This window comes from Tamandua tetradactyla, chromosome 5 (assembly GCF_023851605.1).
Source record: "Tamandua tetradactyla isolate mTamTet1 chromosome 5, mTamTet1.pri, whole genome shotgun sequence".
In the NCBI taxonomy this organism is placed as follows: Eukaryota; Metazoa; Chordata; class Mammalia; order Pilosa; family Myrmecophagidae; genus Tamandua; species Tamandua tetradactyla.
In genome coordinates, this window is record NC_135331.1 from 37,405,773 (window position 1) to 37,427,223 (window position 21,451).

General features: G+C 38.0%; 1 protein-coding gene across 5 annotated transcripts in view; it reads left to right on the top strand.

Annotated features, from left to right (window-relative positions):
- The window catches only part of LOC143684060 (uncharacterized), a 126,692-nt gene that overhangs the window by 86,056 nt on the left and 19,185 nt on the right, over nucleotides 1-21,451 (top strand). For 2 of the 5 annotated variants that reach the window (XR_013175825.1, XM_077160724.1), the window contains one exon: nucleotides 6,482-12,034. The exons of the other annotated variants lie outside the window; for them this stretch is intronic. Coding sequence is in view for 1 of the 2 variants with exons in the window: in XM_077160724.1 (XP_077016839.1) it covers nucleotides 6,482-6,498 (17 nt within the window). In the remaining variant the exon portion in view is untranslated. Of the gene's footprint in view, nucleotides 1-6,481; nucleotides 12,035-21,451 lie in introns of those variants that run through there. 5 annotated transcript variants of the gene reach the window in all.

Below are 21,451 nucleotides of genomic sequence, written 5' to 3' on the forward strand. Positions count from 1 at the left end.
CATCTTGATTGATGCAGAAAAGACATTTGACAAAATTCAACATCCTTTCTTGTTGAAAACACTTCAAAGGATAGAAATATAAGGGAACTTCCTCAATATGATAAAGGGAATATATGAAAAACACAGCTAACATCATCCTTAATGGGGAAAAACTGAAAACTTTCCCCCAAGATCAGAAACAAGACAAGCCACATGTCCACTATCACCATTGTTATTCAACATTGTGTTGGAAGTTCTCGTCAAAGCAATTAGACAAGTAAAATAAATACAAGGCATCCAAATTGGAAAGGAAGAAGTGAAACTCTGTTTGCAGATGATATGATACTATATGTTGAAAGCCCCAAAAAATCCACAGCAAAGCTACTAGAGCTAATAAATGAGTACAGCAAAGTGGCAGGTTACAAGATCAACACTCAAGTCTGTAGTGTTTCTATACACTAGTAATGAACACTGAGGGGGATACACTAGCAATGAACAATCTGAGGGGGATATCAAGAAAAAATTCCACTTATAATTGCAACCAAAAGAATAAAATATTTAGGAATAAATTTAACTAAAGGTACAAAAGACCTATACTAAGAAAACTACAAGTAATTGTCAAAAGATATCACAGAAGACGTAAATAAATGGAAGGGCATACCGTGTTCATGGATGGGAAAACTAAATGTAGTTAAGATGTCAATTCTACCTGAATTGATTTACAGATTCAACGCAATACCAATTAAAATCCCAAAAACTTACTTTTCAGAAATATAAAAAACAATAACCTAATTTATCTGGAAGGGCAGTGTGCCCCAAATAGCCAAAAATATCCTGAGAAAGAAAAATGAAATTGAAGGTCTCATGCTACCGGACTTCAAGGTGTATTACAAAGCTACAGTGGTCAAAACAGCATGGTACTGGCATAAAGATAAATATACTGACCAATGGAATCAAATAGATTGTTCAGATATAGACCCTCTCGTCTATGGACAGTTGATCTTTGATAAGGCAGTCAAGTCAACTCACTTGGGACAGAACAGTCTCTTCAATAAATGGTGCCTAGAGAACTGGATATCCACATGCAAAAGAATGAAAGAGGATCCATATCTCACACCCTATATAAAAATTAACTCAAAATGGGTCAAAGACCTAAACATTAGATCTAAGACCATAAAACTTTTAGAAGAAAATGTAGGGAAATATCTTATAAATCTTATAATAGGAGGTGGTTTCCTGGACCTTACACCGAGAGCACAAGCATTGAAAAAGAATAAATAAATGGGAACTTCTCAAAGTTAAACACTTTTGTGCATCAAAGAACTTTGTCAAGAAAGTAAAAAGACAGCCTACTCAATGGGGGACAATATTTGGAAACGATATGTCAGATAAAGGTCTAGTATCCAGAATATATAAAGAGATTGTTCAATTCAACACAAAAACACAAACAACCCAATTAGAAAATGGGCAAAATACATGAACACACACTTCGCAGAAGAGGAAATACAAATGGCCAAAAGGCCCATGAAAAGATGCTCAACTTCCCTGGCTATTAGGGAAATGCAAATCAAACTGCAATGAAATATCATCTCACACCCCCCAGAATGGCCATTATCAATAAAACAGAAAACGACAGGTGCCGGAGAGGATGTGGAGAAAGAGGCACACTTATCCACTGCTGGTGAGATTGTCAAATGGTAAAACTGCTGTGGAAGGCAGTTTGGCAGTTGTTCAGGAAGCTAAGTATAGAATTGCCATATGATCTGGCAGTACCATCACTAAGTATCTATTCAGAGGACATGAGGGCAAGAACACAAACGGACATTTGCACACCAGTGTTAATAGCAGCATTATTTACAGTTTACAACTGGTTGTTTCCATCAACCAAAATGTCCATCAACAGATGAGTGGCTAAACAAGCTGTGGTATATACATACAGTGGAATAATATGCAGCTGTAAGACAGAATAAAATTATGAAGTATGTAACCATATGGATGGACCTTGAGGACATTATGCTGAGTGAGATTAGCCAGAAACAAAAGGACAAATACTGTGTGATCTCACTATGAAATGAACTAACATTAGTGAATGAACTTGGAGAATTTCAGCTAAGAACAGAGACCATCAGGAGATAGGAATAAGGTAGATATTGGGTAATTGGAGCTGAAGGGATAAAGATTGTGCAACAGAACTGATTGTAAAAATTCGGAAATGGATAGCACAATACTACCTAACTGCAATACAGTAATGTGAGTACACTGAATGAAGCTGATGTAAGCATGATAGAAGGAGGAGGGCTGGGGACACAAATGAAATCAGAAGGAAAGATAGATGATAAAGATTGAGATGGTATAATCTATGAATGCCTAGAGTATACAATAATAGTGATTAAATGTACAAATTAAAAAATATTTTTGCATGAGGAATTGACAAAGGAATGTCAATATTGCAGGGTTTTGAAAATATGTGTAATTCATATTTTAAAACTTTAACTTATGTGTAAGACTAAAGCAAAAGATGTTTATTTGGTACAAAATTTATAATTTGACTAGTGCATTTCCTAATATAACTTATGTGGACAGTTTAATTGAACACCGTAGTACATGGAACCTTGAGTAGGGCATGAGAGTTTGTAGGGTTGTCCAGAGTGATGCCCCGATAAGTCCCAGAGTGATTTGAACAGTGAATAAAAAAGTATTTGCAAAGTCCCCTTGGGGGAATGGCGCTAAAGGGGGAAAATTCAACTTCCTCATGTGGAGAATTCTTGATAGTCTCACAAACAGTGGGGACAACCAAAGCAATAAGCCGAGCCCTCAAGCTTTGGGTTTGTTCATATGAAATTTATCCCTGCAAAGGATAGGCTAAACCTACTTAAAATTAGGCTTAAGAGTCACCCCCAGAGAACTTCTTTTGTTGCTTAGATGTGGCCTCTCCCTCTCAGCCAATATGACAAGCAAACTCGCTGCCCTTCCCCTCTGTACATGGGACATAATTCCCAGGGGTGTAAACCTTCCTGGCAACGTGGGACAGAAATCCTAGAATGAGCTGGGACTCAGCATCAAGGGATTGAGAAATCCTTCTCAACCAAAAGGGAGAAGAGCGAAATGAGACAAAATAAAGTGTCAATGGCTGAGAGATTTCAGAGTTGAGAGGTTATCCTGGAGGTTATTCTTATGCATTATATAGATATCACCTTTTTAGTTAAGGTATATTGGAGAGGCTGGAGTGAAGTGCCTGAAAATGTAGAGCTGTGTTCTAGTAGCCACGTTTCCTGTATAATGGTATAGCTTTCACAGTGTGACTATGTGATTGTGAAAACCTTGTATCTGATGCTCCTTTTATCTACAGTATGAACAGATGAGTAAAACATATGGATTAAAAATAAATAAATAATAGAGGGAACAAATGTTAAAATAAATTTAGTAGATTGAAATGTTAGTGATCAATGAAAGGGAGTAATAAGGGGTATAGAAAAAATGGAAACAAAGGTTAAAATAAATTGGGTAAATGGAAAATCTAGCAGTCAATGAGAGGGAGGGGTAACAGGTATGGTATGTATGAGTTTTTTTCTTTTTATTTCTTTTTCTGAATTGATGCAAATGTTCTAAGAAATGATCATGCTGGTGAATTTACAACTATGTGATGATAATGTGAGTTATTGATTATATATCAAGAATGGAATGATCATATGTTAAGGGAAAAAAAAACAATAATAGTGGGAGACTGCAATACACCACCCTCTTCTACATATAGAACAGACAGACAGAGGATCAACAGAACCTAAACAGTGTGATAAATGAATTAGACCTAACAGACATGTATAGATCATTACATCCCCAAACACCAGAATATACGTTCTTCTGTCGTTGCTCATGGAACATTCTCCAGGATAAAATCATATGCTGGGACACAAAATAGGTCTTAATGATTTCTAAAGGATTGAAATTATTCAAAGCACTTCCTTTGACCACAGTGGAATGAAGCTGGAAATCAATAACCACCAAAGAATCAGAAATTTTGTAGATACATAGAGATTACATAACACACTCTTAAACAGTCAGTGGTCAGAGAAGAAATTGCAAAAGAAATTGGAAACTATCTGAAGGCAAATGAAAACGAGAATGGAGTGTATCAAAACTTATGGGATGTGGCAAAGGCAGTGCTAAGAGGGAAGTTTATTGCCCTAAATGCCTATATTAAGAAAAGAAAAAGCAAAAATCAAGGATTTAACTGCTCACCCAGAGGAACTAGAGAAAGAACAGCAAATTCACTCCAAAGCAAATAGAAAAAGAAGTAACAAAGATTAAAGCAGAAATAAATGAATTGGAGAACAAAAAACAATAGAGAAAATCAATAAAACCAAAAGTTGGTTCTTTGAGAAAACCAATAAAATTAATGGACCCTTAGCTAGATTAACAAAGAAAAAGAGAGAGAGGATACAATTAGTAATATGTCTGTACACAAGTAATGACCTAACTGAGGAGGCAATTACAGAAAAAATTCCATTCAAAATAATAAACTTAAGCAGGGATATAAAGGGCCTGTACATGGAAAACTGTAAAACATCAATAAAACAAATAAGAGATTATCTAAGTAGGTGGAAAGACAGTCTCTGCTCCTGCATAGGAAGGTTAAATGTTGTTAAGATGTCAGTTCTACCCTAATTAATTCACAGATTCAATGTAATATCAATCAAAATTCCAACAGCCTAGTTTGAAGACTTGGAAAGGCTAATTATTAAATTTATTTGGAAGGGAAAGGGCCATCAAATAGCAAAGCACTTCCTCAAAAAGAAGAAATAAAGTAGGAGGACTTACATTTCCTGTCTTCAAAGCTTAGTATAAAGCCACAGTGGTCAAACAGTGTGGTACTGGCACAAAGATAGACGTATTGGTCAAAGGAATAAAATTGAGAGTTCAGAAATAGACCCCAGATCTATGGCCAATTGATATTTAACAAAACCCGCAAGGCTACTGAACTGGTACAGAATAGTCTTTTCAATAAATGGGGTTGGGAGAACTGGAAATCAATAGCCAAAGGGACGAAAGGACTCCTACCTCAAACACCCTATATAAAAATTAACTCAAAGGGAATCAAAAACCTAAATATAAGAGCTAGTACCATAAAACTCCTAGAAGAAAATGTAGGGAAACATCTTCAAGACCTATAGTAGGAGGCTTCTTAGACCTTACACCAAAAGCACAAACAATAAAAGAAAAAATGATTAATAGGAACTCCTCAAAATCAAATGCTTTTGTGCCTCAAAGACTTTGTCAAAAAGTTGAAGAGGCAGCCAACTCAATGGGAAAAAATATTTGGAGAAGGTTTGATATCCCATATACTTAAAGAAATCATACAACTGAACAACAAAAGAACAAACACCCCAATTATAAAATGGGCTAAAGATATGAATAGATATTTTTCTGAAGAGCAAATACAAATGGCTAAAAAGCACATGAAGAGATGTGCTAATTGAAGAAGCTAATTATTTTCAATTAGCTATAAGGGAAATGCAAATGAAAACTACAATGAGATGACATTGCACACCTATAAGAATGGCTGCTATTAAACAAACAGGAAACTGCAAATGTTGGAGAGGATGTGAAGAAATTGGGACACTTATGCATTGCTGGTGGGAATGTATAATGGTAGAGCTGCTGTGGAAGATAACTGGAGATTGCTCAGAAAACTAAATATCGAATTGCCCTATGTCCCAGCAATACCACTACTCGCATATACCCAGAAGAGCTGAAAGTGACATGAACAGACATTTGCACACTGATGTTCACAGCAGCATTATTCACAGTTGCCAAAAGATGGAAACAAACCAAGTGTCCATCGGCAGATGAGCGGATAAACAAATGTAGTCTGTACATACAATGGAATATTATGCAGCAGTAGGAAGAAATGTCATCCTGAAGCACAGGACAAGATGGATGAGCCTTGAGGACACATTGCTGAGTAAAGTAAGCCAGACACAAAAGGATGAGTAGGACATGATTTCACTAATATGAATCCCCTAGAAAATGTAAATTCAGAGCCTTAAAATGTAGACTATTGGAGACCTAGAGATAGAGAGAACTACAGAAGGGAAAGTGGATGCCTAGCATGTACAGACTTATTAACAAGGTTGAATTTAAATGTCTGAAATGGATAGAAGTGATGGTAGTTCATTAGAGGGATTGTAAATAATAGTGCCTTTCTGAAAATGAATGTGATTGAAAGGAGCTGTGTAAAGCCATGCATCTCACTGATTAGTACTATAAATAGAAATAAGTTCATGCATGAACTATTTCAAAGGTATGACACTTGTACAAAAAGTTAACAATAGAGGGCTATATGGGAAAAACTACCAGTTTCATGCTATGGACAGGAATACCTCACTAGTAACACAATGATACTAAGGGTAAATAATTGGGAGGGTGGTGCATAAGAGTTAAAGGGAGTTTGGAGTTTTCTTTTTGGTGTGGGTATATCTATCTGTTATTTTTCTTTTTGCAGCAATGAAAATTGTCTAAAATTGAGAGTGATGACAGTACAACTAAGTGAAAATACTGTGAGACATTGTTTATTTTTATTTTGGATGGAATATATGCCATGTGAGTATATTTCAACAAAATCTGCTGATTCAAAATAAGTAAATAAACAGAAAGATTCAAGTGGTAGGGAAAATGTGGAGAGAGGTATACCTATTCACTGTCGGTAGGGTAGCAGATGGAGCAGCCTCTCTGGAGGATCATGTAATGGATACACAGGAGGCTAAATATAGGGTTGCCATATGATGGGGCTATCCCATTACTAGGAATATACTTGAAAGAACTAAAAGCGGGACTCAAATAGACATTTGCGCACTGAGGCTTATGGTAGCCAATGGATGCAGATGGCCAAAGGGTATATGAACTGAGCAGCCAGAAACAAAAGGATAAATATCGTATGGTCTCATTTAGAAAATACAAGAAAATTAGTGCTTAAGTTGTAAGCTTTTATAACAGTCATATTTATTCCTGAGTTTTAAGTGTTATCTCTAAATTTTGAGATATTTGTCCTCAATATATAAACCTGGCATTTCCCTGGAACTTGGGTACCTGTGTGACAACTGAGACCCAGAGTTGGAGTTCTGCGGCTCTGAAAATCAGCACTACTCCATACAGCAACTAGTAAAGAAGACGAAAATAGATCAGACTTTATAAGGATATTAACAAAGCTGATCTTGTTGAGACTAAGATAAATCAGAACACAGGGTGTTCTATTCTAAAACTTCACTTTTTGTGTGAGATGTTTATTTTGTCCAAAACTTAAATTTTCTGTAGCACCTAATCTAACTTAACCTGTCTGGCCAGTTCATTTTAACAGCCTAAATCCATGGTGCCTAGAATAGGGAATAAGATCTTGTCATTTTGTATAGCTTAGTGTAATACCCTGATACATTCTAGAATATGTTGGGCAGATACTAACAAAATATTTACAAAGTCTTTGAGGAACTGGAAGGTAAGAAAAGGAATGACTAAACTTCCCCACCTGAGAAATTCCTTGATACTCTCTCAAGCATTGGGAACTCCCAAGTTAATAGGCCAAGTCCTTGGTCTTGAGATTGGCTCTTATGAAATTCATTTCTGTAACAGGGAAGCTAAGTGTACCCATGATTATGCCAAGAGTCACTTCCAGAGGACCTCTTTTGTTGCTTGGAAGTGGCCTCTCCCTCTCTCTAAGCCCAACTCTACAAATAAACTCATTCCTCTCCCCTCTAGGTGGGACCTGACTCCCAGGGATAAGCCTGACCCTGGCACTGTGAGATTGGCAATGACTTCTTGACTAAAAGGAGGAAAATCAATGTAACAAAATCACGTTGCTGTAGATAAGACCTTTCAAATAGAGTCGGGAGGCTGTTCTGTAGATTACTCTTATGCAGCCTTCAGGTAGATATTTCAAATTGCCAACCAACAGTATTCCTGAAAACCCTAGGAATACCCAGGGCTCTATCTGAGAGTATGAAATAGCTTCACTCAGTTTATTTTTCAGAAACCTCTAAAACTTCCGGATTTTCCTTATGCCAGAAAGTCCTGAAACCCAGAAGTAACAGTCCCTCCAAGAACATCAACCAGTTGCATCCCTCTAACCCATAGTGCTGACATCCCTTCTTGACATGAAGACAATAGAATGGACATTGCCAAAATATCCATGAAGTCTGAGAGAGGGATCAAATGATAGGGAGGAGTTGTAACAGAGAATATAGGATTTAACAAATGAGCATGACTACTGAATCATTATATTGATACTTCTTTTTGGTCTCCAGTGTATTAGAGCAATTAGAAGGAAATGCCTGAAATTGTGTAACTATAACTGATATCGTACTTCAAGGTTTGTTACATAACTACTTGTTAAAATGTACTTTGAATTCTATCACTTTTCTGCATATATATGGTATATTTCACTATATATATATTTTTTTTTTTTTGAAGTATAGGGAGTTGGTGATAGGCTGATTGGCTGATTTAAATTCTGTGTGAGCTGGACATTTACACGGAATAGAAACTTACTTAGGTTTTGGTTTTGCTGACATGAGAATAAGCCGATGCGCCTCTGTGCTGAACCTACTGGATTTTATTTAACACTGGTTGATACAGGTTGAGATGGCCACTCTACCTGGCTTTCAAGATATGTTCAAGCTCTGTCAGTTACTGAGATCTGGACTCATCTTCAACATTGGCAGGTTCCGGGTGGAAGTTTAGGAAATTTTCAGAGTCCAGCACCACACAGGGTGCTTTCTATATCTGTGCCTCTCTTCTCTAAGAGTGAGAAACCTGACTTCTCTCATCCCCGTCATGCTCATGCAGTCGGTCAGTCCCCACTGCTGCCACCGCTGCCCTGTTCCTCTTCCCCCACTCAGGCTGCAGCACCCTCGCCAGGCCGTCCTTCCTTCCCTCTCTGCTTTTGACACCCCGCACCACCGCCTCACCCGTTAAGAATACCATCCTTCTCACCCTCATCAGACTTGTAGTCCCTCCCCCAACTTCACCTACCTTGCTCTGAATTTTTGGGGAAGAGGAATAGGAGAGTTTAAGGTGCTTTCTAATGCACAAAGTTGATTAACTTTATAGCTTGTGTTTTAAGAACATTTCTTACTTTGAAATCATGGTTATATTCTTCTAGAATGATTGTAAAAGCTTCTGTTTTCACATTTAAAGCTTTAGATGTGAAATGGATTTTTTAGGGTTATGGCAATACATAGGGATTCAGGTTTTTTTCTTTTGAAATGGTATTTCTATGAATGGATCCCAGCACTATTTATTTTCCCCCACTGATCTGCAGTTTTATCTCTGTAAAATATCAAGTTTACACATATGCATGGGTCTGATTCTGAGCTCTCTGTTCTATTTCATCAGGTTGGTTGTCCTTTTCTGTGCTAGGGACACTGTTAAAATCAGCCAGGGTCCAGTCAGGGAAACAAACCACTCTTAACTATTTTAAGTAAGAAAGGAATTTGCTGTAGAGGATTAGGTACATACAAAGCTGATGTCACAAGGAAAGCGATGATTGCTAGCTCTCAGGTTTGCCACTAACTTTTAGGGAGTGAGAAAGTTGCAGAAACCACAGAAAAATCTCTGGAAATAATCAGCTGTCACCAGCACTTAGGCAGGTGATTGACAGGAAAACACTGAAGGATGCTGCAGAATCTTACATCTGAAAAAGTCCCTGCACCTGCCTATCCCTGACAAAGGATCAAAAATATACTTCTGTGAGGGCTACAGTAGCTCAGCGGGTAGAGTTCTCACCTGCCATGCTGGAGACCTAGGTTTGATTCCTGGTGCCTGCCCATGTAAAAAAAAAACTTCTGCTTCTCTTCTGCCCTCCAAATTTCCCTGAGTGCTTTCATTGAAGGAATATCACCAGAAACTTTTGGGAAAGGTATCTGAAGAAAATATAGTTCCTGGACATCCTGCCTCTGTGAGATAGGGAAGAGCAGAGAAAGGGTGTAGTGATGTGACTTGCCAGCAGGCATTGTGGCACAGATTTATATTAATTGGATTCAATACTTGGTAGAACAATTCCATTCCATACATACCCAAACCTTATCCATAATTGTAAAGGCTTTGTCTAGTTTGCTAGCTGCCAGAATGCAATATGCCGGGAACAGAATGGCTTTTTAAAAAGGGGAACTTAATAAGTTGCTAGTTTATTGTTCTAAGGCCAAGAAAATGTTCCAATTAAAACAAGTCTATAGAAATGTCCAATCTAAGGCATCCAGAGAAAGATAACCTTGGTTCAAGAAGGCCGGTGAAGTTCAGGGTTTCTCTCAAGTGGAAGGGCACGTGGTGAACCCAGTCAGGGTTGCTCTCTCATCTGGAAAGGCACATGGCAAACATGGCATCATCTGCTAGCTTCTTCTCCTGGCTTCCTGTTTCATGAAGCTCCCCAGGAGGCATTTTCTTACTTCATCTCCAAAGGTCGCTGACTGGTGGACTCTGCTTCTCGTGGCTGTGTCGTTCTGCTCTGCTCTCTCGGAATCTCTCATTCTCCAAAATGTTTCCTCTTTCATCGGACTCCAGAAACTAATCAAGACCCACCCAAATGGGTGGAGACATGCCTCTGCCTAATCCAGTTTAACAATCACTCTTGATTAAATCACATCTCCAGGAAGATGATCTAATTATAGTTTCAAGCATACAATACTGAGTAGGGATTAGAAGAAACAGCTACCTTTACAAAATGGGATTAGGATTAAAACATGGCTTTTCTAGGGTCATACATCATTTCAAACCAGCCCAAGGCTGTTCTGAGTCCTTTGCTCTGCCATATGAACTTGAGGATGATCATGCCAAGTTTTATGATAAATTTAGGATTTTAATTTGGCTTACACTTAATTTTTAGTCTAATTTTGGGATAACTGATATCTTTATGACACTGGAGCTGTCTATCCATGAATATGATTCATCTTTGTTTTTAATACCTTTCGAGTAAAGCCTTATAGCTTTCTACATGAAGGTCCTGTGTCTCTTTTATTATATTCAGTAATTCAGCAGTACTTGCTGAAAAATATGTGCTGTCTCTACTCTAGGTTGTTGGGATATAGCTGTGAACAAAAACCCCACACCTGTCTTAATGGAATTTATCGAAGCAAACTAATAGATAATGTAGTACCATGTAGTAGTAAGTGTTATGAAGAAAAATAAAGCTGGAGTAAAGGCGATCACATTGTGAGAACACTTTTTCAGATAAAGTTGTCAGAGAACTGGACATTGGAGCAGGAAGCCTGAAGATGAGTGAGTAAGACACATGGATGTCCAGGAAGAGGGCAGCAGGTGCAAAGGCTCTGAGACAAAGGGAGAAAAAGGGAGAAAGATGGAGTTGGAGTTACCAAATATAGTCCAGTTTGTAGCTTTTCACTGAAAGGAGGGCAAAGAAATGGTGGGAAGGGATATGGGGTTTGGTTGTAGCAGAAATAGCATGTGTATGTGCTGACAGGAATAATTCATCACAGAGGAGAAAACCATGCAAGAGAAAGAAAGAGGAATTTTTATTGCTGCTCTTCAATAGGCAAGTGAGAATGGAGTCTGGGAAAGTAGAGAGGAGCCCAGATACCTGCACCCACAAAAATAGGAGGGAAGGTGGAGTGCAAGTAGGTAAGAAGGGACACAGGACTTCTCTCATCAATTTTGTTATTTATTTTCCATGCTCAAGGCTGTAGAGGGAACTGTAGTGTCCTTTCAGTATATGGCGTCAGGCTTCCGTGTTGTGTGTCCATGTATATTTTATTTTCCATGTATAGATCTTCTTCTTTTGCTGTCATTTCTTTTTTCAGTTTGCCTGACTCTCTAGACTTCTTCCTTACTCCGTTACTCACTAGTGTCTAATACGGCATGGGTTCAAATTTCCATTTAAATTACTCCAAGTGGGAAATAACTGAACTCGGAACTTACAGTGGTCTAGAATCGAGGCTTTCTATGACTCTTTCATGGTATCTTTTATCAGTTCTTTTCTCTTTTCTCTAGTGCTGGCCTCCTCAGCTCCCTCACAGTATCTGTACCTCCATAACCTTGGCTGCACGTAGTCATCTTGGTCTCTTTTTTTTTTTTTTTTTTTTTCTTTTTTTTAAATTTTTTTTATTAATCAAAAAAAAAGAAAAGAAATTAACACAACATTTAGAAATCATTCCATTCTACAAATGCACTCAGTAATTCTTAGTATCATCACATAGATGTATGATCATCATTTCTTAGTACATTTGCATCGATTTAGGAAAAGAACTAGCAAAACAGCAGAAAAAGATATAGAATGTTAATATAGAGAAGATAATTAAAATAATAATACTAATAATATATATATAAAGGAAAAAGAAAAAAACAAAAACAAAAGATACAAACACACAAACAAACAAACAAAAAAACCATATTTCAGGTGCAGCTTCATTCAGTGTTCCAACCTAGTTACATTACACTTAGGTATTATTGTGCTGTCCATTTTTGAGTTTTTGTATCTAGTCCCATTGCACAGTCTGTATCCCTTCAGCTCCAATTACCCATTATCTTACCCTGTTTCTAACTCCTGCTGGTCTCTGTTACCAGTGATATATTCCAAGCTGATTCTCGAATGTCGGTTCACATCAGTGGGACCTTACAGTATTTGTCCTTTAGTTTTGGGCTAGACTCACTCAGCGTAATGTTCTCTAGGTCCATCCATGTTATTACATGCTTCATAAGTTTAGCCTGTCTTAAAGCTGCATAATATTCCATCGTAGGTATACGCCACAGTTTGTTTAGCCACTCGTCTGTTGATGAACATTTTGGCTGTTTCCATCTCTTTGCAATTGTAGATAATGCTGCTATAAACACTGGTGTGCAAATGTCCGTCTGTGTCTTTGCCCTTAAGTCCTTTGAGTAGATACCTAGCAGTGGTATTGCTGGGTCGTAATCCATTCTGCCATTCTATGTCTTTTGATTGGGAAATTCAGTCCATTAACTTTTAGTATTATTACTGTTTGCATAATATTTTCCTCTACCATTTTGGCTTTTGTATTATATATATCATATCTGATTTTCCTTCTTTCTACACTTTACTCCATACCTCTCTCTTCTGTCTTTTCGTATCTGACTCTAGTGCTCCCTTTAGTATTTCTTGCAGAGCTGGTCTCTTGGTCACAAATTCTCTCAGTGACTTTTTGTCTATAAATGTTTTAATTTCTCCTTCATTTTTGAAGGACAATTTTGCTGGATATAGGAGTCTTGGTTGGCAGTTTTTCTCTTTTAGTAATTTAAATATATCATCCCACTGTCTTCTAGCTTCCATGGTTTCTGCTGAGAAATCTACACATAGTCTTATTGGGTTTCCCTTGTATGTGACAGATTGTTTTTCTCTTGCTGCTTTCAAGATCCTCTCTTTCTCTTTGACCTCTGACATTCTAACTAGTAAGTGTCTTGGAGAACGCCTATTTGGGTCTATTCTCTTTGGGGTGCGCTGCACTTCTTGGATCTGCAAATTTAGGTCTTTCATAAGAGTTGGGAAATTTTCAGCGATAATTTCTTCCATTAGTTTTTTTCCTCCTTTTCCCTTCTCTTCTCCTTCTGGGACACCCACAACACGTATATTTGTGCGCTTCATACTGTCATTCAGTTCCCTGATCCCCTGCTCATTATTTTCCATTCTTTTCCCTATAGTTTCTGTTTCTTTTTGGAATTCAGATGTTCCATCCTCCAGTTCACTAATTGTAGCTTCTGTCTCTTTAGATCTACCATTGTAGGTATCCATTGTTTTTTCCATTTTTTCTTCTTTGTCCTTCACTCCCATAAGTTCTGTGATTTGTTTTTTCAGATTTTCTATTTCTTCTTTTTGTTCAGCCCCTGTCTTCTTCATGTCCTCCCTCAATTTATTGATTTGGTTTTTGAAGAGTTTTTCCATTTCTGTTCGTATATTCAGCATTAGTTGTCTCAGCTCCTGTATCTCATTTGAACTATTGGTTTGTTCCTTTGACTGGGCCATATCTTCAATTTTCCGAGCGTCATCCATTATTTTCTGCTGGTGTCTGGGCATTTGATCAGATTTCCCTGGGTGTGGGACCTGGCTGGTTGAAAGGTTTTTCTGTGAAATCTCTGGGCTCTGTTTTTCTTTTCCTGCCCAGTAGGTGGCGCTCGTGGCGCTCGTCTGCGGGGCCCACCAGTAAAAGATGCTGTGACTCCTTTAACTTGCCAATCCGAATCTCGCAGTCGGCCCGGGAAACGGCGCGTGGAGGGGGGGGTCACCGGCCGCCGCGGCTTGGGGGAGTGCCGGTCCAAATTGCCCAGCTGGCCCGAGACGCCAAGCGTGGCGGGAGGGCCCCGCTATCCAACGTTCCCAGTCAGACCGGGGAGCCACGTGCGTGGAGGGGACCCCAGTCGCCAGCCGCCCCGGCCGGGAAAACGCGCGCCCCTAGGGTATCTCACCACAGCGGATTCTCTCTGCCTGTTCAGCCGTTCCAGAATTGGGTACGCTGTCTTTTTGGTCTCTGTCGTGGCTCCGGGAGCTGTTTTGTATTGTTTCTCTGTAGGAAGATTTTTAATAACTAATTGAATTTCTTCTCATGTAATAGGTCTGTTAAGATCTGCTATTTCTTCTCGAGACAGTGTTGGTAATTCATATGTTTCTAGGACTTTGTCCATTTTATATGAGTTGTCTAGCTAACTGGTGTATAGTTGTTCATAATAGCTTCTTATGATTCTTTTATTTTCTTCAGGATCAGTAGTAACAACTCATTGCTGATTTCTAATTTTGTTTATTTGCTTCCCTTTTCTTTTTTTTTTGGTCAATCTAGCTAGGGGTCTCGTCAATTTTATTGATTTTCTCAATGAACCAACTTTTAATTTTGTTGATTCTTTCTATTGCTTATTGTTCTCCAGTTCGTTTCTTTCTACTTTAATATTTATTTCTCTTGTTCCATTTGCTTTGGGGTTAGTTTGCTGTTCTTTCTCTAGTTCTTTCAGGTGAGCAGTTAGGTCCCCTATTTTTGCTTGATCTTCTTTTTTAATGTAGGGATTTAGGGTGATAAATTCCCCCTCTTAGCACTGCTTTTGCTGCATCCCACAAGTTCAGATATGTTGTATTTTCATTTTCATTTGTCTCCAGATATTTACCAATTTCTCTAACAATTTCTTCTTTGACCCATTGATTGTTTAAAAGTGTGTTGTTTAATCTCCAAATATTTGTAAAAGTTCTGGTTCTTTGGTGATTATTAATTTCCAACTTAATTCCATTGTGATCAAAGAAAATGTTTTGCATAATTTCAGTCTTGTTAAATTTTTGAAAAACTTTTTTTATTGTATAGTATAACATATATACAAAGCAAAGAGATTTAAAAAAAGCAATAGTTTTCAAAGCACTCTTCAACAAGTGGTTACATGACAGATCCCACAGTTTGTTATGGGCTACCATACAATCCTCTCATATTTTTATTTCTAGCTGCTCCAGAATATAGGAGGCTAGAGAACTTAAATATTTTTTTTTATTATCACAGTCGTCTTTTTTTTCCTTCTTTTTTTGTGAAAAATATCATTTATACAAAAAGCTATACATTTCAAAGCGCAGCACCGCAATTAGTTGTAGAACATATTTCAGAGTTTAACATGGGTTACAATTTCACAATTTTAGGTTTTTACTTTTAGCTGCTCTAAAATGCTAAAAGACTATGAAAGATATTAATTTAATGATTCAGCATTCATATTCATTTGTTAAATCTTATCTTCTATGTACAACTCCACCATTACCTTTGATCTTTTCATACCTCTTTTCAGGGGTGTTTAGGCTATGGCAGTTCTACTTTTTCATATTGGAAGGGTCTGTCACTAATATGGGGTAGGGAGATGGAACTATCCGATGTTCTGGAGAGGTTGGGCTAGGTTTCAGGACTTATCTGGACCAGGGACCCATCTGGAGGTTGTAGATTTCTGTAGAATTACTCTAGTGCATGGAACCCTTGTGGAATCTTATATATTGCCCTAAGTGTTCTTTAGGACTGGCTGGAATGGTCCTGGTTGGGGGTTGGCAGGTTATGACAGGTAGCAATGTCTAACTGAAGCTTGCGTTAGAGCAACCCCCAGGGTAGCCTCTCAGCTCTATTCGAACTCTCTCTGCCACTGATACTTTATTAATTACACTTCTTTTCCCCTTTTTTGGTCAGGATGGAATTATTGATCCCATGGTGCCAGGTCTGGATTCATCCCTAGGAGTCACCTCCCACACTGCTAGGGAGATTTTCACTCCTGGATGTCTTGTCCCATGTAGAGGGGGGAGGGCAATGGTTTCACTTGTGGAGTTGTAAAATCTGAGAGAGTGAGGCCACATCTGAGCAACAAAAGAAGTCCTCCAGAAGTAACTCTTAGGCATGCCTATGGGTAGTCTAAGCTTCCCTGCTACCTACATAAGCTTCACAAGAGTAAGCCTCATGATCAAGGGCTTGGCCTATTGATTTGGGTGTCCCTAAGGTTTGACACAGTATCAGGGGATTCCCTGATGGTAAGGTTTAATAGTTCCATATTCATTCTCCCATCCCTCAGGGGACTTTGCCAATACTTTTTGATTATCTGCGTAATATACTCTAGGATCTGTGCAGGTGTGTCTGTTTCATTGATTGGCTGCCTGTCAAATTGGAACTTGATCTGCCTCATTGACAAACCCTGTCATTCACAATAGGCTTTTTTAGTGGTGTATGTATATCTCCTAGTCTTAAACTGTACCACAGAATCATCCTATCCTGCCACCTGCGAACTAATATGATCATCGTTCTCAGTCTTGACTCCTTCCTTGGGCTTTTTGTCAGCAACAGGGAGAGCTGAAGTCTCCTCAGCTACTGCTTCGCAAAAGAGGTACCAGGTCCATACCGTAAGAGCACACAAGCAGTACCAGAGCGTGAACCCATTTTTAAACAGGAACTTTTAAGATGTTGTTAGTTAAGGCATGTTCAAACTGAGTGAGGGTGGGCCTTATTCTAATATGGCTGACGTCCTCATAAGCAAAGGAAATTAGACACAGAAAGAGAAGCCATGGGAAAAGCGGCACATAAGAAGCCAGAAATCTGTGGAATTTGGAAGAGAAAAGAGAAGATACCACCATGTGATTGTCATATGATGAAAAGCCAAGGACCTAAGGCTTGCCAGAAGGCAGCCACAGAGCAACACAGTCTTAAGGGAAAAAAGCATTACCTTGCTGACCCCTTGATTTTGGACTTATAGTCTCAAAACCTTAAGCCAATAAATTCCTGTTGTTTATGCAAAAAAAAAGGTGCATTAACTTTAATTACATTAAACTGAATGAATGTGTAAGTTTCCTTTTTATTCTGGTATTCTGAGTGGTCTTTAAAGAGATTATACATATTCCTCACTGATCAAAAATGGAATGTTCTATTCACACGCTTTAACAGAAGTGGATTCTAGATGCATTAAGATAGTAAATTTAAGAAAAAAACAGTTTTAAAAGGATAATTTAAAATTTTTTATGTTATATTCACACCATAATTCATTATGCTGAACATTTCACCTAAATATATACATTAGGAGAAAATTTTACAAAGTCTGAAATGGTAGAAACTATTGTGTTAACACACTTACTATGAAGCCGTGGTCTAAATTTTGTAGAGGAGGCTTTTTAATGTTTTTAAGCCACAGTAATTAAGCTATAATATATACTTTTCACACTATCATCAGTGTTTTATTGGGGGTGGGGTGGGGCCAGGTGGTGGTTATACTTTCATTATCCAAAGCTCAGATGCATTTGTAAAGAAAAAGGTCCTCTGTGAAATTAATACATTAAAGCAAAAGATGAACACACACACACACACAAAATACGCTAGGATGTTTCCAGGCGTTACAATAACCTATACAGGATTAAAGGACCTCTTTCTTATTCTGGGTTCCCTGTGTTTCAGTTGTTCAAATGAGCTATACAGAAAGGTTAAATTAGGTTATGTATTACAGAAAATTTCAGTTCCAGACCAAATAAACCTTTCTTTCATTGGTCTCAGAGTGTGTGTGGTACTAGAACATAAACACTGTCTTCCTACCCGCCCCTGTGTTCTGAATTACTTTAACCTGAACCTGTTCGGCTTCATTCTTATCTCTAAATATCAGGTTGTATATGTATATATATAAAAGAGTCTCTCAAAATCCAGAAATAATAATCACCCCTTAGACTTAATGAGTCTGCTGTAAAAGCTTACAATCTAGGCCCCTGTTTTCTTACAAGCATCTTCTAAAGGTGACCAAACTATTGTTGTTCTTTTATTCCTGACTTATTTTGTCTCACCAAATGTCCCACATGTTCATTCGCATCATTGCATGCCTCATGACTTTGTTCCTTTTTGTAGCAGCATAACCTACGTTCATAAGTATACCCCATCGTTCACCAATCTGTTTCTCAGTCAGTGCATCCTTCAGCCACCTGCATTCATCGGGTATCATTTAGATGGCCCAGAGTCCACAGTCCATTAGCATCCTCAATTTTAGATAATTTCATTGTTCCCAAGAGAAAGAAAACGAGTAAACACACCCTTACCTAATAGGAAATCTAAACCTCCTCTTAACTCTTGTCCCTACCCCCATTATTTACCTCTGCTGTTGCTGTGGTAGTGCTGATGGTTTCCTTTTGAACATAGCTCATAGCACGCAATAGCAGTCCTCCCCACCCCCATCTTAGGCTTAAACACTCTTTCTTTGAAGTACTTCTTGCGAGACCTAATTCATATCTCTAGTGTTACTCAGTGGAACACCTAGGTCTATACAACCCCTTTCAATCTTGTTCATCTTCAGTATGGGAATATTACTTGGAGACTCACTAGAGAACCACCTTCACTATCTATTCCCTTACATTGGAGTTCAACCTCATTAGCTAACGGCTCACCCATCTTTAGCTTCTATGTATCTGTAAGTCCCCTATGTTCTATATTATAAGCCTCTGGTTATACCTTTATGCTGGTCATAAAAGTGGAATCAGGGCGGGTCATGGTGGCTCAGCAGGCAAGGATGATTACCTGCCATGCCAGAGGACCTGGGTTCGATTCCCAGTGCCTGCCCATGTTAAAAAAAAAAAGTGGAATCATACAGTATTATCCTTATCCTTTTGCGTCTGACTAGTTTCACTCAGCATTATGTCCTCAAGGCTCATCCATCTTGTCATGCACTTCAAGATGTCATTTTGTCTTACTGCTGTATAATATTCCATCATATGTATATACCACATTTTGGTGATCCACTTGTCTGTTGATGGGCATTTGGTTTGTTTCCATCTTTTTGGCGATTGTGAATGTTGGTGTGCAAATGTCTGTTTGTGGCATTGCTTTCAGCTCTTCTAGCTATATACCAACTAGTGCTATTGCTGGGTCATAGGGCAAGTTGATATTTAGTTTCCTAAGGAACCATGAAACTGTCTTCCATAGTGGCTGCACCATTATACATTCCCACCAGCAGTGCATAAGTGTCCCAGTTTCTCCACATCCTCTCCAACACTTATAGTTTCCTGTTAATTTAACAGCAGCCATTCTTATAGGTGTGAGGTGGTATCTCATTTTAGTCTTGATCTGCATTTCCCTTATAGCCAGTGAAAATGAGCATCTCTTCATGTGCTTTAGAGCCATCGATATTTGCTCTTTAGGAAAAAATGCCTCTTCATATCTTTAGCCCATTTTATAATTGGGTTGTTTGTTCTTTTGTTATTGAGTTGTATGATTTCTTTGTATATACAAGAAATCAAATCTTTGTCTGATATGTGATTTCCAAATATTTTCTCCCATTGATTTGACTGCCTCTTCACCTTTTTGACAAAGTCTTTTGAGGTACAGAAGCATTTGATTTTGAAGACTTGCTGTTTATCTGTTTTATCTTTTGTCGCTTGTGCTTTGGTGTAAATTTTAGGAAGCTACCTCCTATTACTGAGTCTTGAAGATGTTTCCCTGCATTTTCTTCTAGAAACTTTATGGTGCTAATTCTTATATTTAGGTATTTGACCCACTTTTGAGTTAATTTTTGTGTAGACTGTAAAATAGGAGTCCTCCTTCATTCTCTTGGCTTTGATATCCAGTTCTTCCATGCCCAATTATTGAAAAGACTATTTTGTCCCAGTTCAGAGGATTTGGGGGATGTGTCAGAAATCAGTTGACCATAGATTCGGTGGTGTATTTCTGTACTCTCAATTTGATTCCATTGGTAAATGCTTCTATATTTGTGCTAGTACCATGCTGTTTTGACCACTATGACTTTATAATAGGTTTTAAAGTTAGGGTGTGTTAATCCTCCCACTTTGTTCTTCTTTTTGAGGATACTGTTAGCTATTTGGGGTATCTTTCCTTTCCAGATGAATTTGGTAGTTAGCTTTTCCAAATCTTCAAAGTAGGTTGTTGGGCTTTTGATTAGTACTATATGGAATCTGTAGATCAATTTGGGGAGAATTGACATCTTAACTGTATTTAGCCTTCCTATCCATGGATAGGGAATGTCTTTCCACCTGTTTGGATCTCCTTTGATTTCTTTTAGCAATCTTGTGTAGTTTTCTGTGTACAAGTCCTTTATGTCCCTAGTTAAGTTCATTCCTAAGTATATGATTCTTTTAGTTGCAATATATTTTGAATGTAATTTTTTCCTTAACTGACTCCTCAGCTAGGTCATTATTTGTGTATAGAAATGTTACTGATTTTTGCACATTAATTTTATATCCCACCACCTGCATTTGTTTAGTAGTTCAAGTAACTTTGCTATAGATTTCTCAGGATCTTCCAAGTATAGTATCATATCATCTGCAAATAATGAGAGTTTTACTTCTTCCTTTCCAATTTGGGTGCCTTTTATTTCTTTGTCTGCCTGATTGCTCTAGCTAGAACTTCTAGCACAATGTTGAATAATAGTGGTGACAGCGGGCATCCTTGTCTTGTACCTGATCTTAAGGAGAAAGCTTTCAATCTCTCTCCATTGAGTATGATGCTGGCTATCAGTTTTTCATATACTCCCTTTATCATATTGAGATAGTTACCTTTGATTCCTATCTTTTGGAGTGTTTTTATCAGAAAAGGATGCTGAATTTTGTCGAATGCTTTTTCGGCATCAATCGAGATGATCATGTGATTTTTTCCTTTTTGATTTGTTGATGTGCTGTATTATATTAATTGATTTTCTTATGTTGAGCCATCCTTGCATTGGTATAAACCCCACTTGGTCATGGTGTATAATTCTCTTAATGTGCTATTGGATTCAATTTGCTAATATTTTATTGAGACTTTTTGCATCTGTGTTCAATAGGGAGATTGGCCTGTAGTTTTCCTTTGTTATAGCATCTTTTACAGGTTTTGATACTAAAATGATATTAGCTTCATAAAATGAGTTAGGTAGGGTTCCTTTTTCCTCAGTTTTTTTTAAAAGTTTGAGCAGGATTGGTATTAGTTCTTTTTGAAATGTTTGATAAAATTCCGTTGTGAAGCCATCTGGCCCTGGACTTTTCTTTGTAGGAATATTTTTCATGATTGAT